This window comes from Primulina eburnea, chromosome 11 (genome assembly GCF_022965805.1).
Source record: "Primulina eburnea isolate SZY01 chromosome 11, ASM2296580v1, whole genome shotgun sequence".
Lineage (NCBI taxonomy): Eukaryota > Viridiplantae > Streptophyta > Magnoliopsida > Lamiales > Gesneriaceae > Primulina > Primulina eburnea.
The window spans coordinates 41,516,180-41,538,031 of NC_133111.1; the positions used below are offsets into that span (position 1 = coordinate 41,516,180).

The following is a 21,852-nucleotide window of genomic DNA, read 5'->3' on the forward strand; positions in this document are numbered from 1 at the left end:
TTGATACACATAAATATTTTTAGCATGTGCATATTATATATAGTTTTATATTTGATTAACATAAAAATACTATTAATTTATATAATTAAATAATATAATTAGAATAACAAATAATAATATTTATTATTATTCGTGTGACAGTATTTGTAGTAGAAACAATAATTATATTAATTTATATATTATGTTAGATGATGAGAGTATGATTGAGATTCTTATAAAACATACGATGATAATTTGGTTATTTAAAAATATTTAAATAAGATCTTAAAAAATACAGGGCCATCCAATTTTTTTTAAAATATCTTATTTTGACAGCTTATAATGTTTTTTTAAAAAAACTAATATCAAACAAAATTCCAGAGCTTTGTTTAATACTATTTCAACCCAAGAGATCAATTTTCATATGATAATAATAATAAGATCAGTATCATATCTTATAAGATAGAGTAAATATAATGCTACCTTGACATACATTTCAAAGAATACTACCTTTGACATACATTTCAAAGAATACAAGTGAACTTATAAATGCAATTTTATATCTAAATCCATTTCATATCAATTAAAAATTTTATTTTGTGGTCCCTTAATCTTATGGTTATTAATATATTGCCCTCCCCTAGCTAGGTTAGTTAGGAGCAATATTAGCTAGGTAGTCAAGCCTATTCAATGAGTGGCAATAAATAATATTATATCATATTAAAGTTTATGGGAAAAAATATAAAAGGAGAATCAATTAAAGACTTCCTCTGCGCATGCATATGATTGTTTATAAGCAATTTAAAAGACAAATATTTCTCATTAAAATTTCAAGAATTTAGCAATTTTTAAAACATATAAATTATATGGGGTCTAATAATAAGTGACTTATAGCTTATCTGACACTAATATTTCAAATTTGATAAGAAATTTCAGATTCAAGACTCAAGTGTAAAAAATATATCCGGATTAAAGCTCTCAACTCAAAAGAGAAAATTCTATAGGCTCAATAAACTTTGAAGAGGTGATAATTAAATAATTTATTTGGGATTCATTAGTCACTCCATTTCATATTCTGTCCACATATGGACTAGAGATTAATAAACTAATTAATTTAAGGAAGTGAAGGAAAGGTAAATGATGGATTTAATTATTTTATTAAAAGGCGTGAGAGATATAGAACCCGACTTTATGGGTAGGGTACACAAGTACAACGGGAGATGATATCTACTAAGCACTAACCATGTAGTGTTAAACACGCTTTTGCTTTGGATAATATAAACCGCATGATGGAAGAAGCCTTCTTTCTTCTTCTTGTTTTTTTTTTCAAAAAAAATTAAAAAGATATATTGATACCTCACAAGATCTCGGGTCATGGATGACCTGAGAAATTACGGAAAGAGCCCGAAACATGGATGACTCAAGATATTAAATGGATATCCCAAATCTAGGTCAATCTGCAGGATGAATTTTCAGAAATCGGTCAAGTAGATGCCCCCGATTTTCTCCTTAGGTTATCAGAGGCCCGAGCTTTCATACAAGCTCCCGAGAGGCATTATACCCAGGCTACCTCAAAAACAAGGTAATCATGAGATTTCTTCCTATAAATATTATAGCAGATGTATATTTCATTTGAAAGATTCTTGATTTTTGTGCATTCATGTACATATACAGCTTTTGTTCTTCATAATTCACCTGCTGACTTAAGAATCGGAGTAGTCACGTCGGACACCCCTCCGGCCCCATTTACAAGTTAATTTCTTTGTTTGCAAGTTACATTTGAAGCAATATCCTTTCTTCATTTTCCTTAATCACAATTCTTATCAGATCCGATAGATTGTCCTGATCTTGCTCGCTCAATTCGCTCAGATCGCATCGTATATAAATAAATATATTTTCTTTGATAGTATAAACATAATTAATTTGTTCTGTTACCGATGCGTAGGTGTACGTACGTAGCTTTTTACTTGAAAAGAAATGGGAATGTCAGATTAAATAGTGTTTAAAAAAAATGAAATAATGGGAATCTCTTTGGTGATGGGATGCACGCGTGTGATATGTGCAGATGGAATAAAGGTGAAAGTCTCAGGTGCTCTAAGATTTTGTTTCCAGACAATATTTTTTAGGGCAACAAAACCCTTTTGGTACGTATTCCCCATTCTTCACACATAAAAAAAGAAGAAGCTATAATCTTGATTTAGGTGACGAGAACACCGTGGGAGGAAACCAGGTTTCAAATTGTTTGGTTCGTGAGGCTCTATGTCCATAGATCTTTAAAAGTTTTTTCATGTAAAAAGTATTTAATCATATTGGTAAAAGTATAATAAAATAAATATATGTCATCGGAGCTCGAATGTACTTTTCCGGACCACCGAAACAAAAATACTCACTGCTTTAGGTTTTTTGAAAACTACTATTGATTTGTTAGGATTCGAAAAAGTTTCCAGCATGAAAATTATGCTTCATGAAAAGACAAAATCTCCCGGAAAAAAACAAAAAGACGCGTGGTCTCAGAAGCATGACCGATACGATACATGCAAAATCTCACTTATTGTCCCGATTTACGTGACTCGTGTGGGTGAAAGTTTCTACACTTAATTTAGTTTTTTTATATATATAAATTTCGTGGCTTTTGACTTTTACCTTAGTTTCAATATAAATAAAACGATATTTATTTTAATATATTTATAATTTATTTATTGAGTTGTAATTTACTAAATTTAGTAATATATAATTATAATACTATAATATAGATAGAGATAAAATCATTTTATTATACACTTATAAATTTTTCGAAAATATATTTTTTTCCAGTATTCAATTTATATATTTGTGTTAATAATAATTACACCATTTTTATACAAATAGAATGATACTTATTTATTATAATATAATTTTAAATAAATATAATATATTTTGAAAATTTTAATCAATAAAATAACTTTTAAAATAAAATGTTTGTATAGTTGAATTTAAGAATAATAATTGGACTTAAAAGTAATTTCAACTAAGGGTAAGATTGATATTTTAGTTAGCCAATGTACTAATTAAATCATATATAATAGTTAATGTATCAAGTTGTTAATTTATCAATAGTTCACACACCAAAATGATTTTTACTCATTTGTGATTCTCAAAATGGTTTGGTCCATTCTCCTCCTCATTTTGATCTGATACATGTATTTTTTGCTTGGATTAATATATTTAAAATTATGGATTTTAAATATATTGATTTCAAATTCTTTAAAGTTTGTGACGAATTTCTAACGCTAGGATCTCAATTTGGAAGTGGGCTTAAGAGAGTAGCCCACGAGGCATTCATATTATTAGAGACGGCCTTGTGAGTTTGTAATACCTTTTTCTATTTGTTATAGATTTTTTTTTGTCGTTTTGTTGAATGTGAAGATAAAAAATAGGTCTCTTATGAGACAGTATCACGAATTATATGTGATACGGGTCAACTCTACCGATATTCACAATAAAAAGTAATACTCTTAGCATAAAAAGTAATATTTTTTCATGATGATCCAAATAAGAGACACTACTTCACAAAATGAGACTCGTGAGACCGTCTCACATAAATTTTTGCTGAAGAAAAATGACTCCTTCATTTTGAAACAATGTTAGAAAAACAATCAAGGAATTTAGAATTATGGATTTGAATTAGTTTATTCTTTCAAGTGTATCAATCCAAATACATGATTTAAATGTCATAATTTATTATTATAATTTCGAGATTTGCTAATGCATTTGTTTTAACCTCTTTTAAACAAGAAAAGATTCAACATTCAGTTTGTACAATAATAATATTACTAAATAACAAACTTCACTTATTTTACAAAAAATATTATATTTTAAAACAAAAATACACGTTTTGATTATTATGATACATGTTGAGAAGTGATAATTGTTTATATTGGAAGAACGATCAAAACTTGATACTTCTGATTTGTACAAATTAAGAGTTGGAGTTGTTTGGATATCATTGTCCACTAATTATAATTTTTAATAAACTGACTAGTTCCAAATTCCATATTGTACAGCGTTTTGTTCTCACGAAGGATCTAAACTTTTAGAAAATTGGTTTTAAATGGTGAAGGCAAGTTGCTTATAAATATGAATTATTACTGGTGTTTACTTTGGACACTTCTTGCTGTCATTAATTCATCCGAACTTCCATCAATAGTTTTATATATATATATATATATATATATATATATATATATATATATATATATATATATATATATATATATATATCATATATGTATATATACATATATGTATATATAAACAATCTATTTGTTTCTCTGTCAAATTATTCTTCCTTAATAATGACATAAATAAGAAGATAGATATCTTCAGACCCAATAAACTTATAATGAAGCTATCAAGAGTAGGAGGAGGTTAGTGCTCTAGCTAGCACTAAAAGAAAAACACGGATTAGAGACCAAAAAATCGATCTATATTTGGTCTCTAAAGTAAAATAGAGACCGATTATCGACTGATTTGGTTGGTATCAATAATCTTGGTCGCTAAATATGAGAGACCTGTACGATTAATCGGTCTCTAAATTAGCGACTACATTAACTACGTATAGAATTCAATAAAAGCGTATAGATTAGATATAATGACTACTCCAATAACTAAGAGTGTGTTTGACAAGTATATGGGTCTTAAAACTTCATTAGGCGCCTCATTAATTAATTTTGCATGGAAAACTTTGAATATAACATTTTATTAATCCTATATAGAAATTTAAATCGACAAAACACAAATCTTTATGTTGAATATCAGCTTATTCAAAGTATGGAGAAGGCAAATTGACATTGTTCTTTCTGTCATGGACAGACGAGCTTAGTCGGTTTTGACAACTCTATTTGTTAAATTATGCATGACAAGGTAGACAATTGACAATCTAGCTCATCTATTTTATGTAATGAAACGAATTCAGTTAGTTCTGTTTGTTTCAGTTAGTTCTGTGTAGAGTATGTGCATCATAGTCAATTAATTATCAAAATATTTATTGAATAAGAAAAGAGTTAAAAATTACAAAAATGGAAAACAATAATTTTATACTTGAATAGTAGTTATTATTATAAGGTATAATATTTTATCGACAAAAATTTGTGTGAGACGTTCTTACGGGTCATATTTTGTTAGACAGATACTCTTATTTGGGTAATCCATGAAAAAATATTACTTTTTATCTTGAATATCAGTAAGATTGACTCGTCTCACAGATAAAGATTCGTGAAACCGTCTCACAAGAGACCTACTCTATTTTATTTTAATATCAGATCAAACTTAGGCCAATAAAATTTTCATGGGATTAAACTCATTTAGTTAAACTCGGCCTTAGGAAGAACCGAAAATATAATTAACGTTTTAAGCATATATAACAAGAGGCAAGAGCCACTTTGTTCGATTTTTATAAAAGATGGTCCCATCGATTCATTTTGTACGTGTATCTAGAGGAATAAAGTCAACATCGGTGGATCAAAAGTTATTATCCATAATCAAACTTTTACTACAATCGTGTTAATTTGTGTCATTGTATTGGTCAAAACTTCACATTATGCGATTAAAAAATAGGTTATTGCATGTGGGATGCTGATTCAAACTCCGTGTCGGGTATTGCTGATATACAAAATTCTCATAAGACATGAGTTGTTGGTAATTTTTCATAGCGTGAACGTTTAAATTCAAACAAAAACTTACTTATGAACTTTATATTTTTATTTTAATTCAGATGATCATATGATTATATGAATATCTTGTATAAAAATTGAATCGAGTTAATCTATATCTCGGTGTAGTATAGAATGAGCCTGCAAGAAGAAATTAAGTAGTAAAATAATGTCCAATTTTTTTAAAAAAAGATATTCCAGTCAAGGATCATCATATAACCAAAAATATGTAATGAGATCAATGAGGAGTCAAAATACCAAAATTAAAATACTGTTTGGTTCGTAGTACGAGACAAATAATATAGAGATATGTAATATTTTTAATAATAAAATGATAGTTAATATAATATTTGATTTGATTGATTAATTTACTTAAATTTGAGATAATGTGGTATTACTGTTTTGTCTTTTTAAAAATATTAATAAAATATTATAATATTATTTATTAAGTATATTATTGTAATTTCAATTCAATGATTTGATTGATGTAAGATAAATGATCGGTAGATGAATAAATAATATGGTGCATCAAACATGAGATTAGATTGGATAAAAATGTGGATAAAAATATAGATAAATAATATAACGAACCAAACAATACCAGAAATGTATTGACTTATATGAGTATTTATAGATGATAAAAAAAAATGGGATGAGCTCATATGCTCATTGGTTGAGATGTGTAGATTAATCTTTCCATTAACTTATCGAGATCACGAGCTTCAACAATCCACCCATCTCTAATCTCTTGAGTGTCAAAATTGAGTCTTGAGTGTCTTGTTTTGACCTCGAAATCCTGGCGATTCGGTGCTGGGATCGAATAGAAAATGACATAAATAGATCAGCGATCTCTATACATTGTGTCGTTCACCGTTAAATGGTCAGAAGAGTGCTAAGTTGTTCGTAGTATCTGGTGGTACCGGTTCCGGCATTCGGAATCAGAACCGGCTCTTGAGCACAAAAAAATTAATATTTGCATACCAGTTTAGGCAGTGGGGGAGACGTGAATATTGGATTAAGATTGCATATTCTTGAATACATAGTCTTATTGTCATAATTATTAATAAGAAAATAATTGGTGATGCCGACCAACTTGTTAAAAACATGTAGCTTTCTTGACCAAAGGAATGGCGGCAATCCCCACAAATAATGGGAAATGGAAAGGAAATTGAAATCGTAAGGTGAAAATCAAAATTCAAGAACTTATATGTCACGCGCACGTCTTATTTTACAAAACCCACCATTTCAGGTCTACCCATTAATTAATTGTTGCACCAACACTACTAAGGGATAAGGCAAAAATTTGTGTGAGACGGTCTCACGGGTCAAATTTGTGAGACGGATCTCTTATTTAGGTTATCCATGAAAAAGTATAATTTTTTATGCTAAGAGTATTATTTTTTATTGTGAATATGGGTGGGATTGACCCGTCTCACATATTAATATCCGTGAGACGGTCTCACATGAGACCCACTCCTAAGATAATTATAGTGTTTAATCTTCGAGAACAAAATTTCCTTATGACTAAATTAAAATATTCTTATTCAACACTTTTACTTTATGATATTTCGTAATATTTATTTGATGGTTTGTTTTTTGTTTGAGTTTATTTAAAAAAACTTCTAATGATCGGTGGTGGATCACTTATTTTTTTTAAATATTTAACAAAAAATTATATTATACACAAAAATTTATGTAACATCTTGTCACAGGCAACTTTTTGAGATGACTCTTCGACTCGTGAATAAGAAAGGAATTATGTTTTCTTTACCTACTTTTTTTCAGAAAATAAAATTTTGATTTTTCAAAGGAAAGAGTTGATTACTAAAAGAGTAGGTATTTTGTGAGACGGTCTCACGAATTTTTATCTGTTAGACGGGTCAATCCTACCGATATCTACAATAAAAAAAATATTTTTACCATTATTCTCTCACAAAATACGACTCGTGAGATCGTCTCACACAAATTTTTACCTCAGCATTTAAGATTAATTCTTGGATTGGTTGTTTGTTTGAAACGTTTGAAAAAGGCGTACCAAAATGCGTGCTGTTTCCATGTTTTTCTAGAACCCTCAGGTAGACTGTCCCAGTTTTTTTCCCTTTGTCTTCCATTATTTAAATTCCCCGCAATCCCCTTTCTCCAAGAATTCTCAGACCCATAATTTCTCCAAGAAGTTATGGTGGATTTCCCCTTCTGTCGGATCATCAGATCATCGCCAAAACAGCAAGAGTTACCTGATGGAATTAGCTGCTAAAATCTCGAAACACGATCTCGTCCGTTCTGGGTTCGGATTCTATTGCTGGGGCTGGGAATTCCTCACCGCCCTATTGCTTTTTAGTTGCTAATTGATTTAGAAAAACCCGTTAATTTCTTTTTTGTTCCCGATTGTTAATATATATATATTAATATATATATTGAGAGATTTAATAGTTCGGGTTGGGTCTGAGTCGTCATCGATGGCGCTGAGGTCGGTTCCGGCGCCGTTCTTGACGAAGACTTACGAGCTGGTGGATGACCCGGAGACGAACGACGTGATATCGTGGAACGAGAGTGGGACGACGTTCGTTGTGTGGAAAACAGCGGAGTTTGCCAAGGATTTGTTGCCCAATTACTTCAAGCACAACAATTTCTCCAGCTTCGTTCGCCAGCTGAATACATATGTAAGTTTCTTCTTCATCACATGTTGTCGATTGCCGTTTGGTTTTTAATTCCAATTTTCGTCTAGTATATTTGTCAATTTTGATTGTAGTTCATTATTTTATTTTGAAAATAGTTTGCATCAAATTTTTGATCAAATTAAAATTGGTTTGTAGAGTTTCATGTGTGATTAGTACGGTACAAAAACAGTTGAGGGCAAACTTATCCAATGTATTATAAAGATTTCTTCATAAGAGATTTGATTTTTTAATGACAAAATTTTGTGCGAGACGGTTTCACGGGTAATATACGTGAGAGAGTTTCTTATTTGAGTCGTCTATGAAAAATTATTACTTTTTTATGAGTATTATTTTTTATCGTGAATATCGGTAGAATTGACTCGTCTCACAGATTAAGATCCGTGAAACATTCTAATATTAGACCAACTCTTTTTTTATCGTGTGCTGATGGTTTTATTCATATGAATAATTAAAATGAAGTCTCCATTTTTTAAACAAAAAATATTATCGAATCTTATATGAAAAATTTTAGGGTGAGTCTCATGTGAAATCGTCTCACGGATCATAACCTGTGAGACGGGTCAACCCTATCCATATTCACAATAAAAAGTAATACTCTTATCATAAAAAGTAATACTTTTTCCTGGGTGATCCAAATATGAGATCCGTCTCACAGATATGATCCGTGAGACCGTCTCACATAAATTTTTGCCAAAATGTTATTTCCCCTTCCTTTAAATTCATTTTTTCTGAAAAAAAACGTTTATTAATTAGTGTCACGTATCAATTTTTATAAAAATAGCGTATCGTGATAAACATGTCAAAAGAAACATGTTCTTCTCTCTAAAATATTTGGAGTTTTTAACTTGCAACGGAATGAGCTGAAAAGTAGTTGTGTTTGGATTTACTCGAAGTTTACAGTTGATTTTAGAATAATTTTATGTATCATTCGTCCAATATAAAGATTTATTAACAGAGAGATATCAGTTTCGAGTTAAAACATAAAAAAATATAATTAAATTCTGATTTATCGGTTATTTACCGAGAAATCGACCATCCATGGATTCTTTTTCTTGATTGTGTGTCAATTATACAGCGCGTGATCGGAATTATTGGTGCAGGGTTTTCGAAAAACTGTTCCAGACAAATGGGAATTCGCCAACGAGAACTTCAAGCGAGGAGAAAGAGTACTATTGACCGGAATCCAACGCCGGAAATTAACTTCTTCACAAAATTCAGCCGGCGGGAAGGCAACAGCCGCCGATAACCAAACTTCACCGGCAATCTCCGGCGAAGATCTAGGATCAACCTCCACTTCATCTCCGAACTCCAAGAATCCCAGCTCGCTGGGAACACAGGCTTCGGCTCAGCTCGCGGCTGATTTATCGGATGAGAATGAAAAGCTGCGAAAAGATAATCACACGCTGAGCTCCGAGCTGACGCGGACCAAGAAACAGTGCGATGAATTGATTGCTTACTTGACTCGGCGGCTGAATGTGTCGCCGGAGAAAATCCAACGCATTATGAAGCTTGGGTACGGGGCTACGGCCGGATTCGGCGGCGGAGACGGTGGTGTGGTGGGTGGTGGGCAAAGTTTAGATAGTGATGATGACGAAAAAGGTAGTAGTATGAAACTGTTTGGGGTAGTGGTTAAAAAAAAGAGGGGTCGTGATGGGAATATTGATTTTTCAGGTCCCAAAATGAAAGAAATGAAACGTATGGTTCCATGGGTGAGGATCTCAGCTTCACCTGACAGTAGCGAGAAGGTCTGTAACAGACCGCTCATCTAGCGCCACGTGCTGTTTGCTAAATAAAGGACAATGGTTTTAGGTTGTCACATTGGGTCGGTAACAAAATAAATTCATATTATTGTATAAGCAAAATGGGAGATTAAAGCAAATGAATCTTCCATCTCTGTTGTTTAATTATATAAAAGACGACACAATATTAATTTTTTTCCTTTATTTTAAAAAAATTGTTTCATATATGTATGTCTGGATATCTTTATTTTCAATCCATTTTATACCTCCCAAAAACATTTTATTATACCTCCCAAAACATTTATGTTACAATATTGTATCATAACAAATGCAATATATTTGAGTCGAGTGATTTTATTCAAGAAAATATTTGAAAAATTATCTCTAATAAAACTTATTTTGGATTTTTTTTGGTTTGATATATTTTTGGAATAATATTTTTGATATAAAAATTAATATTTTTTAATGTGTAGTATCGGATTGAAGATCAATCTCAGAAGATTGATCATCATATGGTTTCACAAAAGTTTTTCTGTATTTTTTAAATTCACTCATAATCATTATTGAAAATGTTTTGATGTAGAATATATTTTAAATTCATTTGAATTTTATATTAAAAAAATTTGAAATCATGAACCACGCATATTGATCTGAGGTAAAAACTTGTGTGAGACGATATCACGAATCGTATTTTATGAGACAGATCTCTTATTTGGTTCATCCATGAAAGAGTATTATTTTTTATGCTAAAAGTATTATTTTTTTGTGAATATCGGTAGGGTTGACTCGTCTCACAGATAAAGATTCGTGAGATCGTATACTCTTGATCCAAACACAACCGAATTTACACATTTTTTTATGTTGAATAAAGGCTAGAAGTAGGAAGGGTTTTAAAACGATGTCAAGTCTCTCTCTATTAAAATGATGTCCTATTAAATTTTAAATGCAAGACGGCTTTGAATTTGAGTATTTGACAATTTAGCAAGTTGTCATGCTCAAATATTGACTTTATGTTTTTAAATGAAATTAAGATTTGACTTTATGTTTTGATTTAATATTTGCTGTCCATTTGGTATATTTTAAAATTTCTCGACCCATTTTGGTTCAACACGTGAATGAGCATTGTATAATTTTTGTGATCGATTGGACTAATTATAGTCTAATCTGTATTCCTAAAGGTTATTATTATTGGCAAAAACTTGTGTGAGACGGTCTTACGGATCGTATTTTGTGAGACGGATCTTTATTTGGATAATCCATGAAAAAGTATTACTTTTTATGCTAAGAGTATTACTTTTTATCGTGGATATGGGTAGGGTTGACCCGTCTCACGAATTGTGATCCGTGAGACGGTCTCACATGAGACCTACTCATTATTATTATTTTATTGAGACGAGAGGTGATTGTTACAATCGCGAGTCTCGGAATTTAAAATCTTGTTTCAATTTGAAATCTTATTTAAAATGAATTTTAAGTTATCGTAATCGTTTAACGAATGGACAAAGTTGATCAAATATCGACTTTAGACTTTTTTTTCCTTCTTTGATTTAAGAAGCCGTAGCATACAAGCCGTGGCCCGTGTGTGCCCGGATTATAATTATTACATTTAGTTTGCATTTTAAGATGGTTAATTTATTTTGATTCAATAGAAAATTAAAGTAATTGACTTTGGGTTGATTAGAGATAATTTAAATAATAAATATAAAATAGAATTTGATTCGCCATTTTCATTTCTTGTAGTTCTCTTATTAGCTAAGCTAGGGGTACTTTTGGTAATATATATTTATTTGGTCTTTTATATGCGGCAAAAACTTGTGCTAGATGGTCTCACATATCGTATTTGTGAGACGTATCTCATATTTGGGTCATCCATGAAAAAGTATTACTTTTTATTGTGAATATGGGTAGGGTTGACCCGTCTCACAGATTAAGATCCATGAGACGGTCTCACATGAGACCAACTCTTTATATGCATATATATCCTTAGGTTTTTAAAAATAATAATATAGACAATATTGTGTTTGCTAAATATTAAAAAAAAATAAAAATTACAATAAAGCAGGCCGGGTATTCTCTAGTAGGTCTCTTATGATACGGTCTCACGAATCTTTATCTGTGATATGGGTTAATCGTACTTATATTCACAATAAAAATTAATACTCTTAGCATAAAAAGAACTATTTTTTCATTGATAACCTAAATAAGATATCCCTCTCACAAAATACTACCCGTGAGATCATCTCGCATAAGTTTTTGCGTGAAGGGAAACCTAACCTTGAAAGTTAAACGAGGGCTTTTAAATTATTTCATAAATTTAAAAGTTCTTGAATTAATTTTTAATTATTTAATTAAATAAACTAGACATTATTTTATTAAAATACTATTCTAGACAGAATAAAAAAATCAAATTAATTATGATTATTATTGAGTAATAAACTAAGAATAATAATATTAATAATACAAATAACAATAAATAATGTTAAATAAATTAACAATGTTAATATCAGAAATATTGAAAATAGCGGTATTAACAAAACTAAAAATAACTTTAAAATTATAAGTTTTATTTAAAAATTCTAATATAAATTTGAATTTAATAAATCTTAAACCATTTTGAAAATAATAATTTTTTTACTTGGCTTAACTGATTTTCTAGAAAAATAATGAAAATAAAACTGTGGACAGCTTGGTGCAGGAAGGTTACTCTTCAAGATATGCATACTAGAAATGCGGTTTCTTGGAATGCTAATTTGACTGGCTATAGATATCATAACTTACAGAAGGAGACTTTGGAATTGTTTGTTCATATGATGAAGAAAGGTCACAGACCAAATTATGTAACCTTGCTGAATGTGTTACCTGCTTGTTGTACAATTCTTGAAGGTAAATCTATCCATGCAAACGTTCTAAGACCAAGAAACCATTCTATCTTCATATTTGCTTTCAAAGAATTCCGGAGGGGGCAATTGCTTTCTTTCTTTATTTACTTCAGAACAATATCGAGCGAGGCTCGGGATATTGTCAAAATTTTGCTTCGTAATCCTCCTGAAAGTTTTCTTAAATCGTTGTCAGGTGCTTGTTTGAGTCATCATGAAAATTAAGAACTCGGAGAGGAAATCGGCAGGCTACTGCTAGCTAGAAACGAACTGGAAAGATTCTGGACCGCGCGGACTTGCTTATCGTCTTCCCACTAACAAAATTTGAATCCAATGGCGTCTGCAGGTCAAGTCATTAGTAAAAAATTTCCGATATACATCGAGTTCAGCTTCAACGGCACGCGTGGGGGAATGAACTAGGAGTAAACCCACCTAGCAAAGCTAAAGCTCCATTCCGGCACAGCCTTTTGAAGCTATAAACGAAAACATATATAGTATCAATCGCAGAAACATAATCCCAACAAAAATATAAATTTAACTAAAAATCTAAATTAAATAAAGCTAGGTTCGAATTGAAAACAATACGTATGGCTTTATATATTTTTGCGGCTTTCGCGTACTTGAAACTTATTTCACAAATGATTATATCAGCTATATTCGATCAATGAGAAATTGTATAATATAAAGATGATAAATCAATAAAACAATCATCAGTAATAGATCAACATTTATTCCACTATATATATATATATATTCTAAAATAAAGATTTATATATGCACTTTTTTAGCATAAAATATATGCACATTAATAACGTGGGCGACGGACACAAAAAAGTCAAAGTTTCGGTCAACTGAGGTAGTAGGCCAGCTTTTCAAAGTTCTGTTTTGGCAGTGACACAGTAGTAACGCATTAACGCGCACTCTCTGATTTTTCTTAAAAAGTACAAACAACAATGACCTCTCAACTCTCAAAAGGACACCACAATTTTAATATATTTTTTTCCTTTAAAAAAATCCGAATAATTAGGATATATATATATATATATATATATATATATATATATATATATATATATTATTATGAGTAGGTCTCATATGAGGCCGTTTCACGGATCTTAATTTATGAGACGGGTTAACCCTATCGATATTCATAATAAAAAGTAATACTCTTAATATAAAATATATATACTTTTTCATGGATGATTCAAATAAAAAATTCGTCTAACAAATACGGTCCGTGAAACCGTCTCACACACAGTGGCGTAGCCAGAATTATTTTTTCAGGTGGGCAGAATATTTTTAAATATTAATTTGAACTTCGTATAATAGAAATAAAAAAGAAGTTAAAGATACATACTGTAGTTTTTAATCATAATAGTTTAATTTTAAAATTTCAGCATAATTCAACTTAAATTATGTGGATTTTTAATATAAAGATAAAAACTTCACAAATTTTTCTTCTTTGAACAAATAAAAAATAGATACTTATTTCACTATTTACACATTTTCAATCCTAAATATTAGAAATCTTAAAATCCTCAATGTTCACTTTCAACCTTAGAAAGTTAAAATCCTCAATGTTCACTTCACAACTTGTACTCTTGTTCCACTTTGTGTACTTCTGGGGCTAGTTTTCTGAATACTTCACACCAATCTAAATAAAACTACGCAACAGTAGGTTTCCCATTTGATAGAGAACAACAAAAGTTGAAGCATCAATCATCATATTAACATAATATTTACAAATCATGATCTATATTATTGATAAGAATAAATTTGGAATACAAACCTAGAAGAAATTTTGTTTCTTCAATTTTTTCCAAGCTTTCTCGTCTGAGCGGCTGTTTTTTTCTTCCCAATAATGGGGTTCATTCGATTATACATGTACAGGCACTGCCTGAATCCATTCAGGCAGCGACACGTGGCATTTTTCTTGTTTTTTATTTTTAAACAAAAAAGACACAAAAAGATAAATAAGAGACAGGAGTCATTAACTATGGTTAGGTTTGGCCCATTAATTGAATTTTTCGGTTCCCACGTAAGTACCACAAAAGACTACCCTGTTTCAAAATTTCAGTAATTCAAAATTTCACCTCCATGACACCGCTTCCTCAACGAAACTCTGCTGGCAAAGTCTGCTGGTGAACTTCCTCAACGAAACGAAAGTCTGCTGGTGAGTTTTTTTTACATATCAATGTTCATGGCATTCCGATTCTTTGTATTACATACATAAATAAAATTTAATAATTTGGTGATTTTATGTTGATTCTCCTATAAATTCATTTTTCTCGTGTAATTAATTTTACATACATAAATAAAATTTAATAATTTGGTGATTTTGGTTTTGGATTTTCTCGATTTTCCTATAACAATTATATTAGGTAAAAGGATTGTTTTGGTAACATGGTTCTGAGAATTTTATTCGAATTATACATTGGGAGAGTCATGATTTGTGAGCAATTCAAACTTGTATTTCCACCTTCCCATGATGTTCATTGATTAGGTAAATATCAAGTCTTCTCGGTGGAATCAGATTTTCCACATCAAGCCATATTATGACAATGCAATATAATATTTGTCATGATTGATTATATGTTTCATGTTCCTGCTTATTTATTTGAGGGATGTGCAAGATTAAAAACAACCATTGAAGCACAATTTTCATTTTCGAATCAAGCCATATTTATTTTGGGACTGCATATTTAAGGCATTGAGAAGATGTAGTAGATGATTTTTTAGAAGTGGTTGCAATGTTTTGTCATATTGAAATCGTTCGTTGTATAAATAACTGGTATTATTCATTATTTTTTATTTTCTTTTGTTTTTTCAGATTGCATAGTTGGAATATGGAAGATAACGAGCCAATTTCACTTGAGGAGTTGGACGGAAACTACGATCAAGAAGATGACGAGCAGACTGAACAACACGTGGTTGAAAACTTCGAGGTACAAAATGAAAATTCGGTTGTTGATGTTTTGAAGAGTAAACTACTAGTGGGTACGGTTGTGAATAGTGTGGAAGATGCCTATTTATTGTATTGTCAATATGCACATGCCAAAGGTTTTAGTGTGAGGAAGGGTGACCAACGATGTTTTTCTCATACTAATGAACTTCAGTCCAAAGAATTTATCTGTTCATGTGAAGGTTCAAAAGACGAAAGAAATTCTAGTAAAAGGATTCTAGTTTATCAAAAGTTGATCACTAGAACTAACTGTAAAGCGAAATTGAAGATCACAAAGGAAAAAGAAAGTGGATGGCAGGTGAGTAGATTTGTGGAGGAGCATAACCATGAAATGTTTGCATCTGATCAAAATCACTTGTTAAGATCGGCACGCAATATATCACATGCAAAAAAATCGACTTTAGAAGCCATGGTAAATGCTGGAATATCTGTCTCCAATGCTGTTTATTTTATGGAACATGAAGCATGTGGGATAGAAAATTTAGGTTTTATCAGAAAGGATGCATATGATCATATGAGTCGACTGAAAAAACATACAAAAGTTGAGAATGGAGATGCCACTGCGCTTATTAAATATTTTATAGATAAGGCGAATAAGGAGAATTACTTTTACTGGAATGTTCAGTTGGATGATGACGATAGAGTGATGAACATTTTCTTTAGGTATTATAGATGTGCTGTTGATTATGAATTTTTTGGTGATGTATTGTCAATTGATACAACCTACAAAACAAATAAGTACAATTTGATTTGTGCTCCATTTGTTTGTATCAATCACCATATGCAAAATGTTATGTTTGGCTTGGCATTTATGTCAGATGAGACCGAAAGCTCTTTTGAATGGTTGTTTACAACATTTCTTGATTCTATGAATGGAAAGCAACCGCAAACTATCTTTTCAGATCAATGTCAAGCCATGATGAATGCCATTGAAACGGTTTTCCCAGATTCACATCAACGGTTATGTCAGTGGCATATAAATCAGAATGCTCCTTCACACTTTGGTAGTTTAAATGGTGATTCAAATTTCAAGAAGTTGTGGTATAAATGTATGAATTGTTGTGAATCTGAATATGAATTTGAGGCAACATGGAAATACATGACTGATACATATAATTTGGATGGTCATAAGTGGTTGAATGGGATGTACAGAATCAGGAAAAAATGGGCGACTGCTTTTAGTAATGGGAAGTTCAGTGCGGGACTATTGGCTACTTCGAGGAGCGAAGTCACGAATATGGTTTTAAAAAAAACAAGCAATAAGATGAGTTCTTTGTATGAATTTGTGCTTAATTACACAAAGATTCAGAAAAATTGGCGGTCGAAAGAGAAGACAGAGGATACTCGTTGTCGTCACGGTAAGCCTCCACAGATTTTGAAAAACCATCCTTTGTTGATTCATGCTGCTGAAGTTTATACAATTTCTATTTATCAGTTATTTGAAATTGAATTGGTGAATTCTTTGAATTGTAAATCTCTTGAACCACCAGCCTGTTTTGGCAATGATTGGAATTGGATTCAGATCAAAATAAAATCTCATGATGAAAACTCAATGTTTAGGCATGTGGTGTTCAATAAGCAAAGTCATGAAATAAAGTGCAGTTGTTGTAAGTTTGAGACAATGGGGATTTTGTGTAAACATGTTTTGATGGTGTTTAATTGCATGGATGTCACTGTTATACCCAAGTGCTATATTTTGCGGAGATGGATGAAGAATATAAAAAGTCGAGTTAGCACCGATTTGCAAGAAAGTGGCAGTGGTGGTGATGGTGGTGCTCATGTATCTCAGATGGAATTTGTCAACCAAATAATGAGATCGGTATATGATCTAAGTCAATTGAGCAAACCCTATGAGTGTGCGAGAAAAACATTATATACATTGGTTGACACCACAAAAGATGAAATCTCCAACCTTGTGCAGAATTTGAGTATAAACGAGCAGTGTGATGATGATCCGAGTGATGATCAAATAGGCGAAGTATGCATTCGTAACCCTCTTACTGCAAAAGCGAAATGGATTACAAATGCAAATATTACACGACACTGGGATCATACGAGCAAAAGAAGAAAAGGTAAAAGGAAAGGAAAAGCTGAAATCTCAAGTAAGTATTTGTATACAATTCATTTTATTCATCTACATGATCATATTACACACTTTATCTACTAGTTGGTGTTTATATTGGTTTGAACGTGCTACATGAAATAACAGCAAAAAAAAAGGGGCAATGTTCAGAAGATGGCAACAGAACACGGGAAATAAACTTCATACAATCACAATCGCAAAATCAGTTTGCATCCCCGCATTTTCCATCTGTATCTGGGCACAATGACCAAGTGCAATATTCAAGTCAAACGGTAACTTTGTTTTTTTCCATAATTATATGCATATTTGTATTACATATTTTTTGATATTTAAAATGCAGGTAGGTTATACTAATTTTTTTGAAGCTTCTCAAATGAATTTTCCATCTTATCCGTTTGAGGCTCCTCCTACATCACAAAGACATCAAGTAAGGACTGTTGTATAAATCAAATAGGTATTTTTTACAAATTTATATTTGATTAAATTAAATATACGTTGTTTAGGGATTTGGTGATGAGAATTGAATGAAGATTGGGGGGAATCCAAAAGCAAAGAGTTTGAAAAGAATCCAAAGTCGTAGCCGAGTTTTAAAGGACATCAGAGATTGCCTTTTGTTTTACAATTGTTCCTTATTGTCTGTTGTTTAGGGATTTTATAATGGCAGGGAACCTTGCATTAAATAACTATGGGAATCTGTTGTTCCTTATTGTCTGTTGTTTGACAAAATATTTGATTATTCGTATATCAGAAATTGTGGTCACAAATCTCCTTTTCTTATTTCATATTCGTGGAATGCAAATTTTTGGAAGAGACGTCAGCTCTATTTGAATTCAATTGTTCTTCAACAGCATGTCAATGAAAACATGATATGTGGAATGCTAATATAACTTCTTCTTTTTTTGAGGGGTGAATAGCAGAAACATGTATGCAAATCCTTTCTTTTCCTTTTTTTTTTACTTCTTTTTTTTGGTTGGAAAAAGTGGCCGAGTGGATTGAATGGAAGATGACTGAAATTACATGATTTTCAGATTTTTATAAATGTGCAGCTACGGAATTAAGGAAAGAACTGGGATTCCCAGCTTGATAATTATATTGTGATTGAAAATATTATTGAATTTTTGGAGTATTTATGTTCGGCTAGACTTCATTTCTTATTATTCATGGTGGTATATTACTTAATCTAGTAAGGGATCATCTCGCTCAATTTTTATGCGAAAGGTTTTCCCTGTTATTATTATTTCTCGGATCCATGAAATGAATGGCATGAGAGACGAGTTAAATGGAAGAATTATATTGATTCAGTTCCAGTCACTTTGATCCTCCAATATCGGCAGTTTTATGACTGTCTGCTGAGCTTGAATTTTAAATTCAATGACACTGATGCTGCCTTTGCCCTCTTGCTGGACATTGTGGATGTTGCAAGTCAAATCCAATTCAAAGGGGTGTGAGAGCAGTACATAAGTTATGTGCTGTCTCAATTGGATCGGACAATATCCAAAAAGGGGGAAGACTTAAGTTTGTAACCGTTCAAGTAAACATGGATTCTGTTTGTCAAGTAGATGGGCAAACAAGAGTTTATCATGCATAAGAATGAAAAATTTGTTCTCAGCAATAAAGGGTCGGCTATGCTCATCATATGATATAAGATAAGTGAGAGACTTAATGAGTTCTCAAAGCTTATCATTCGGATTCAGGATATGTTTGTTTCATTTGATTGAGTCGGCGTGACAGTGGAATCGGCGATGGAGTCGGCGGCTGCGGCGACGGCGACGGCAACGATCGACTATTTGTGAGGAGAAAAAATGGGGGAAAAGTTTGGAAGGAGACAAGGAGGGATCTACAAAATTTGCAATACGAGATCTAAAAACGAAACAATAATTGAAATTTACTTAATTTACATAAAAAGGTATTTTTATTGTCAAGAAAATTAATATGTAATTCCAGGTGGCAGTGGATGGTAAACCGAAAAATTCAATTAATGGGCCAAACCTAACCATAGTTAATGACTCCTGTCTCTTATTTATCTTTTTGTGTCTTTTTTGTTTAAAAATAAAAAACAAGGAAAAATGCCACGTGTCGCTGCCTGAATGGATTCAGGCAGTGCCTGTACATGTATAATCGAATGAACCCAATAATGGTTTACAATCTACACCTAATAACCCTTTGAATTGGGCTTTAAATCTACACATTTAATTACACATTTAAATTGGGCTTTAAACATTAATTGGACTTTAAAATTCAATGCATTTTTTAAAATTTTTTTATGAAGTGGGCTTTAAACATGTACACCTAGACTTAAAATATAAAAAAAATCTGCTGGGCATAAGCCCAGCTTTGCCCATGTTGTCCTACGCTCACACAAGTTTTTTCTTATATATATAGGTATATACTTTAGGATGCATGTTTGACAAAAAATATATATGGTAAAAGTTGAGGGGTGCTTTTAACTTATCATAATTAATGGAAAGAAAAATAATCGAAATAGGGCCTCAATTAATTCTACGGTGTTTTTTTTTTTTCATTTTAAAATTAAATTGAAGGAAATTGAATGAAAGAGACAATAAAGATTTAGAAATTCGGAAAAGAAATTATGTAACACTAACTAGGATATTTATACGGGTGGTACTATTTCAACTATATATTAATTGAAAAATTAAGTGATCTCCATATTCCTTTACGATTTCTTTGAAAGGAAAACCTTTAATGTTGGTCATGAAACAGAGTTTACGGGGGTGCTAAATTTGGCAGGGCAAGATAGCGTCAGCTCGACCCATATGTTATACATAATACTTCTGATCGATAGATCTAACTCGTTTCAAGAGCTCTAAAAATGATTTAAATGCTCGTAAATATGAAATAACGGAGTTAATGGAGCTGTTAAACTTTGAAATGAAGCCTATGAATCAAGAAATTTCAAGCTATTTTTGGAACAATATCTCAATTATACATTTAAAGATGAATATTTAATAATACATATGGATTTGCGATTTTTTATGATTTTTAAAAGTAAATAAAAATATGATTTCTTACCCAACAAGCTACATTTTAAAAACTTCATTATCCGACACATTTTTTAAAAAAAAACACACACACACACACATAAATATCACAAACAAAGCCAGAAACATCTTAACCAGGCCCATATATGATTATACATGCAAATAGATGTTAAAAAAATTGAAACAAACTTTGCCAAAAACTGGTCAAAGTATGTCACCATCCACCTATTCAGAAAGCCAATGAACCAAAAATATGAATTCAAAAAGAAAACAACTGTAGTTGGTTGCATTTGCCAGCAAAGGGGAAACTGTGACTCCCCTCCAAATCTAGTACTCGGCATCTTTTTTTTTCAATCAAACATCAATTCATTCATCATTTAATCATCTGTCCTCATAATTTAATTTTGTCATCACTTCTACAACTCTCACACACACACACACACACACACACACACACACACACACACACACTATATATATATATATATATATCATGTGATGCACCCGAGACCTCCTTTTATCTCTTCAATCCTTATCAATATTGTTAACAAAAATGTATGGAAAGGAAGGGGTATGTATTGATTGATTCTCTCCAAAGATTTGGTGACAGGATTCTTCAGTGAATGTCCAAATGACCAATGTTTTGACAAAAACATTCACATCTTGAATCTAGACAACATGTCCACTCATCCATTAAAACTTGAATTTGCTCATTCTTTTGACCCATAATTACATCATTTGGATTCAACCCAACAAAACTAATCGAACCCATTTCTTGTGGCCAAGATTTCGACACATAGAACAAAAACAACAGAGATTGTACCAGAAAGAAAAGGTCCCCCCTAT

General features: G+C 31.5%; 3 protein-coding genes across 3 annotated transcripts; all 3 read left to right on the forward strand.

The window, feature by feature from the left end:
• The first annotated feature begins 7,710 nt into the window (after positions 1-7,710).
• Positions 7,711-10,326, forward strand: LOC140806172 (heat shock factor protein HSF24-like). Its single transcript, XM_073162677.1, has 2 exons — positions 7,711-8,329; positions 9,448-10,326. The coding sequence occupies exons 1-2, from the start codon at positions 8,126-8,128 to the stop codon at positions 10,114-10,116; spliced, it is 873 nt and encodes a 290-aa protein (XP_073018778.1). The 5' UTR covers positions 7,711-8,125; the 3' UTR covers positions 10,117-10,326.
• Positions 10,327-15,451: 5,125 nt separating this feature from the next.
• Positions 15,452-18,531, forward strand: LOC140805639 (protein FAR1-RELATED SEQUENCE 5-like). The gene is made up of 5 exons (XM_073161898.1): positions 15,452-15,907; positions 16,827-18,026; positions 18,134-18,279; positions 18,348-18,434; positions 18,511-18,531. The coding sequence occupies exons 2-5, from the start codon at positions 16,841-16,843 to the stop codon at positions 18,529-18,531; spliced, it is 1,440 nt and encodes a 479-aa protein (XP_073017999.1). The 5' UTR covers positions 15,452-15,907; positions 16,827-16,840.
• LOC140805638 (protein FAR1-RELATED SEQUENCE 5-like) lies at positions 15,809-16,796 on the forward strand. The gene is made up of 2 exons (XM_073161897.1): positions 15,809-16,627; positions 16,743-16,796. Exons 1-2 carry the CDS (start codon positions 15,809-15,811, stop codon positions 16,794-16,796), a joined length of 873 nt encoding a protein of 290 aa, XP_073017998.1.
• Positions 18,532-21,852: the final 3,321 nt, after the last annotated feature.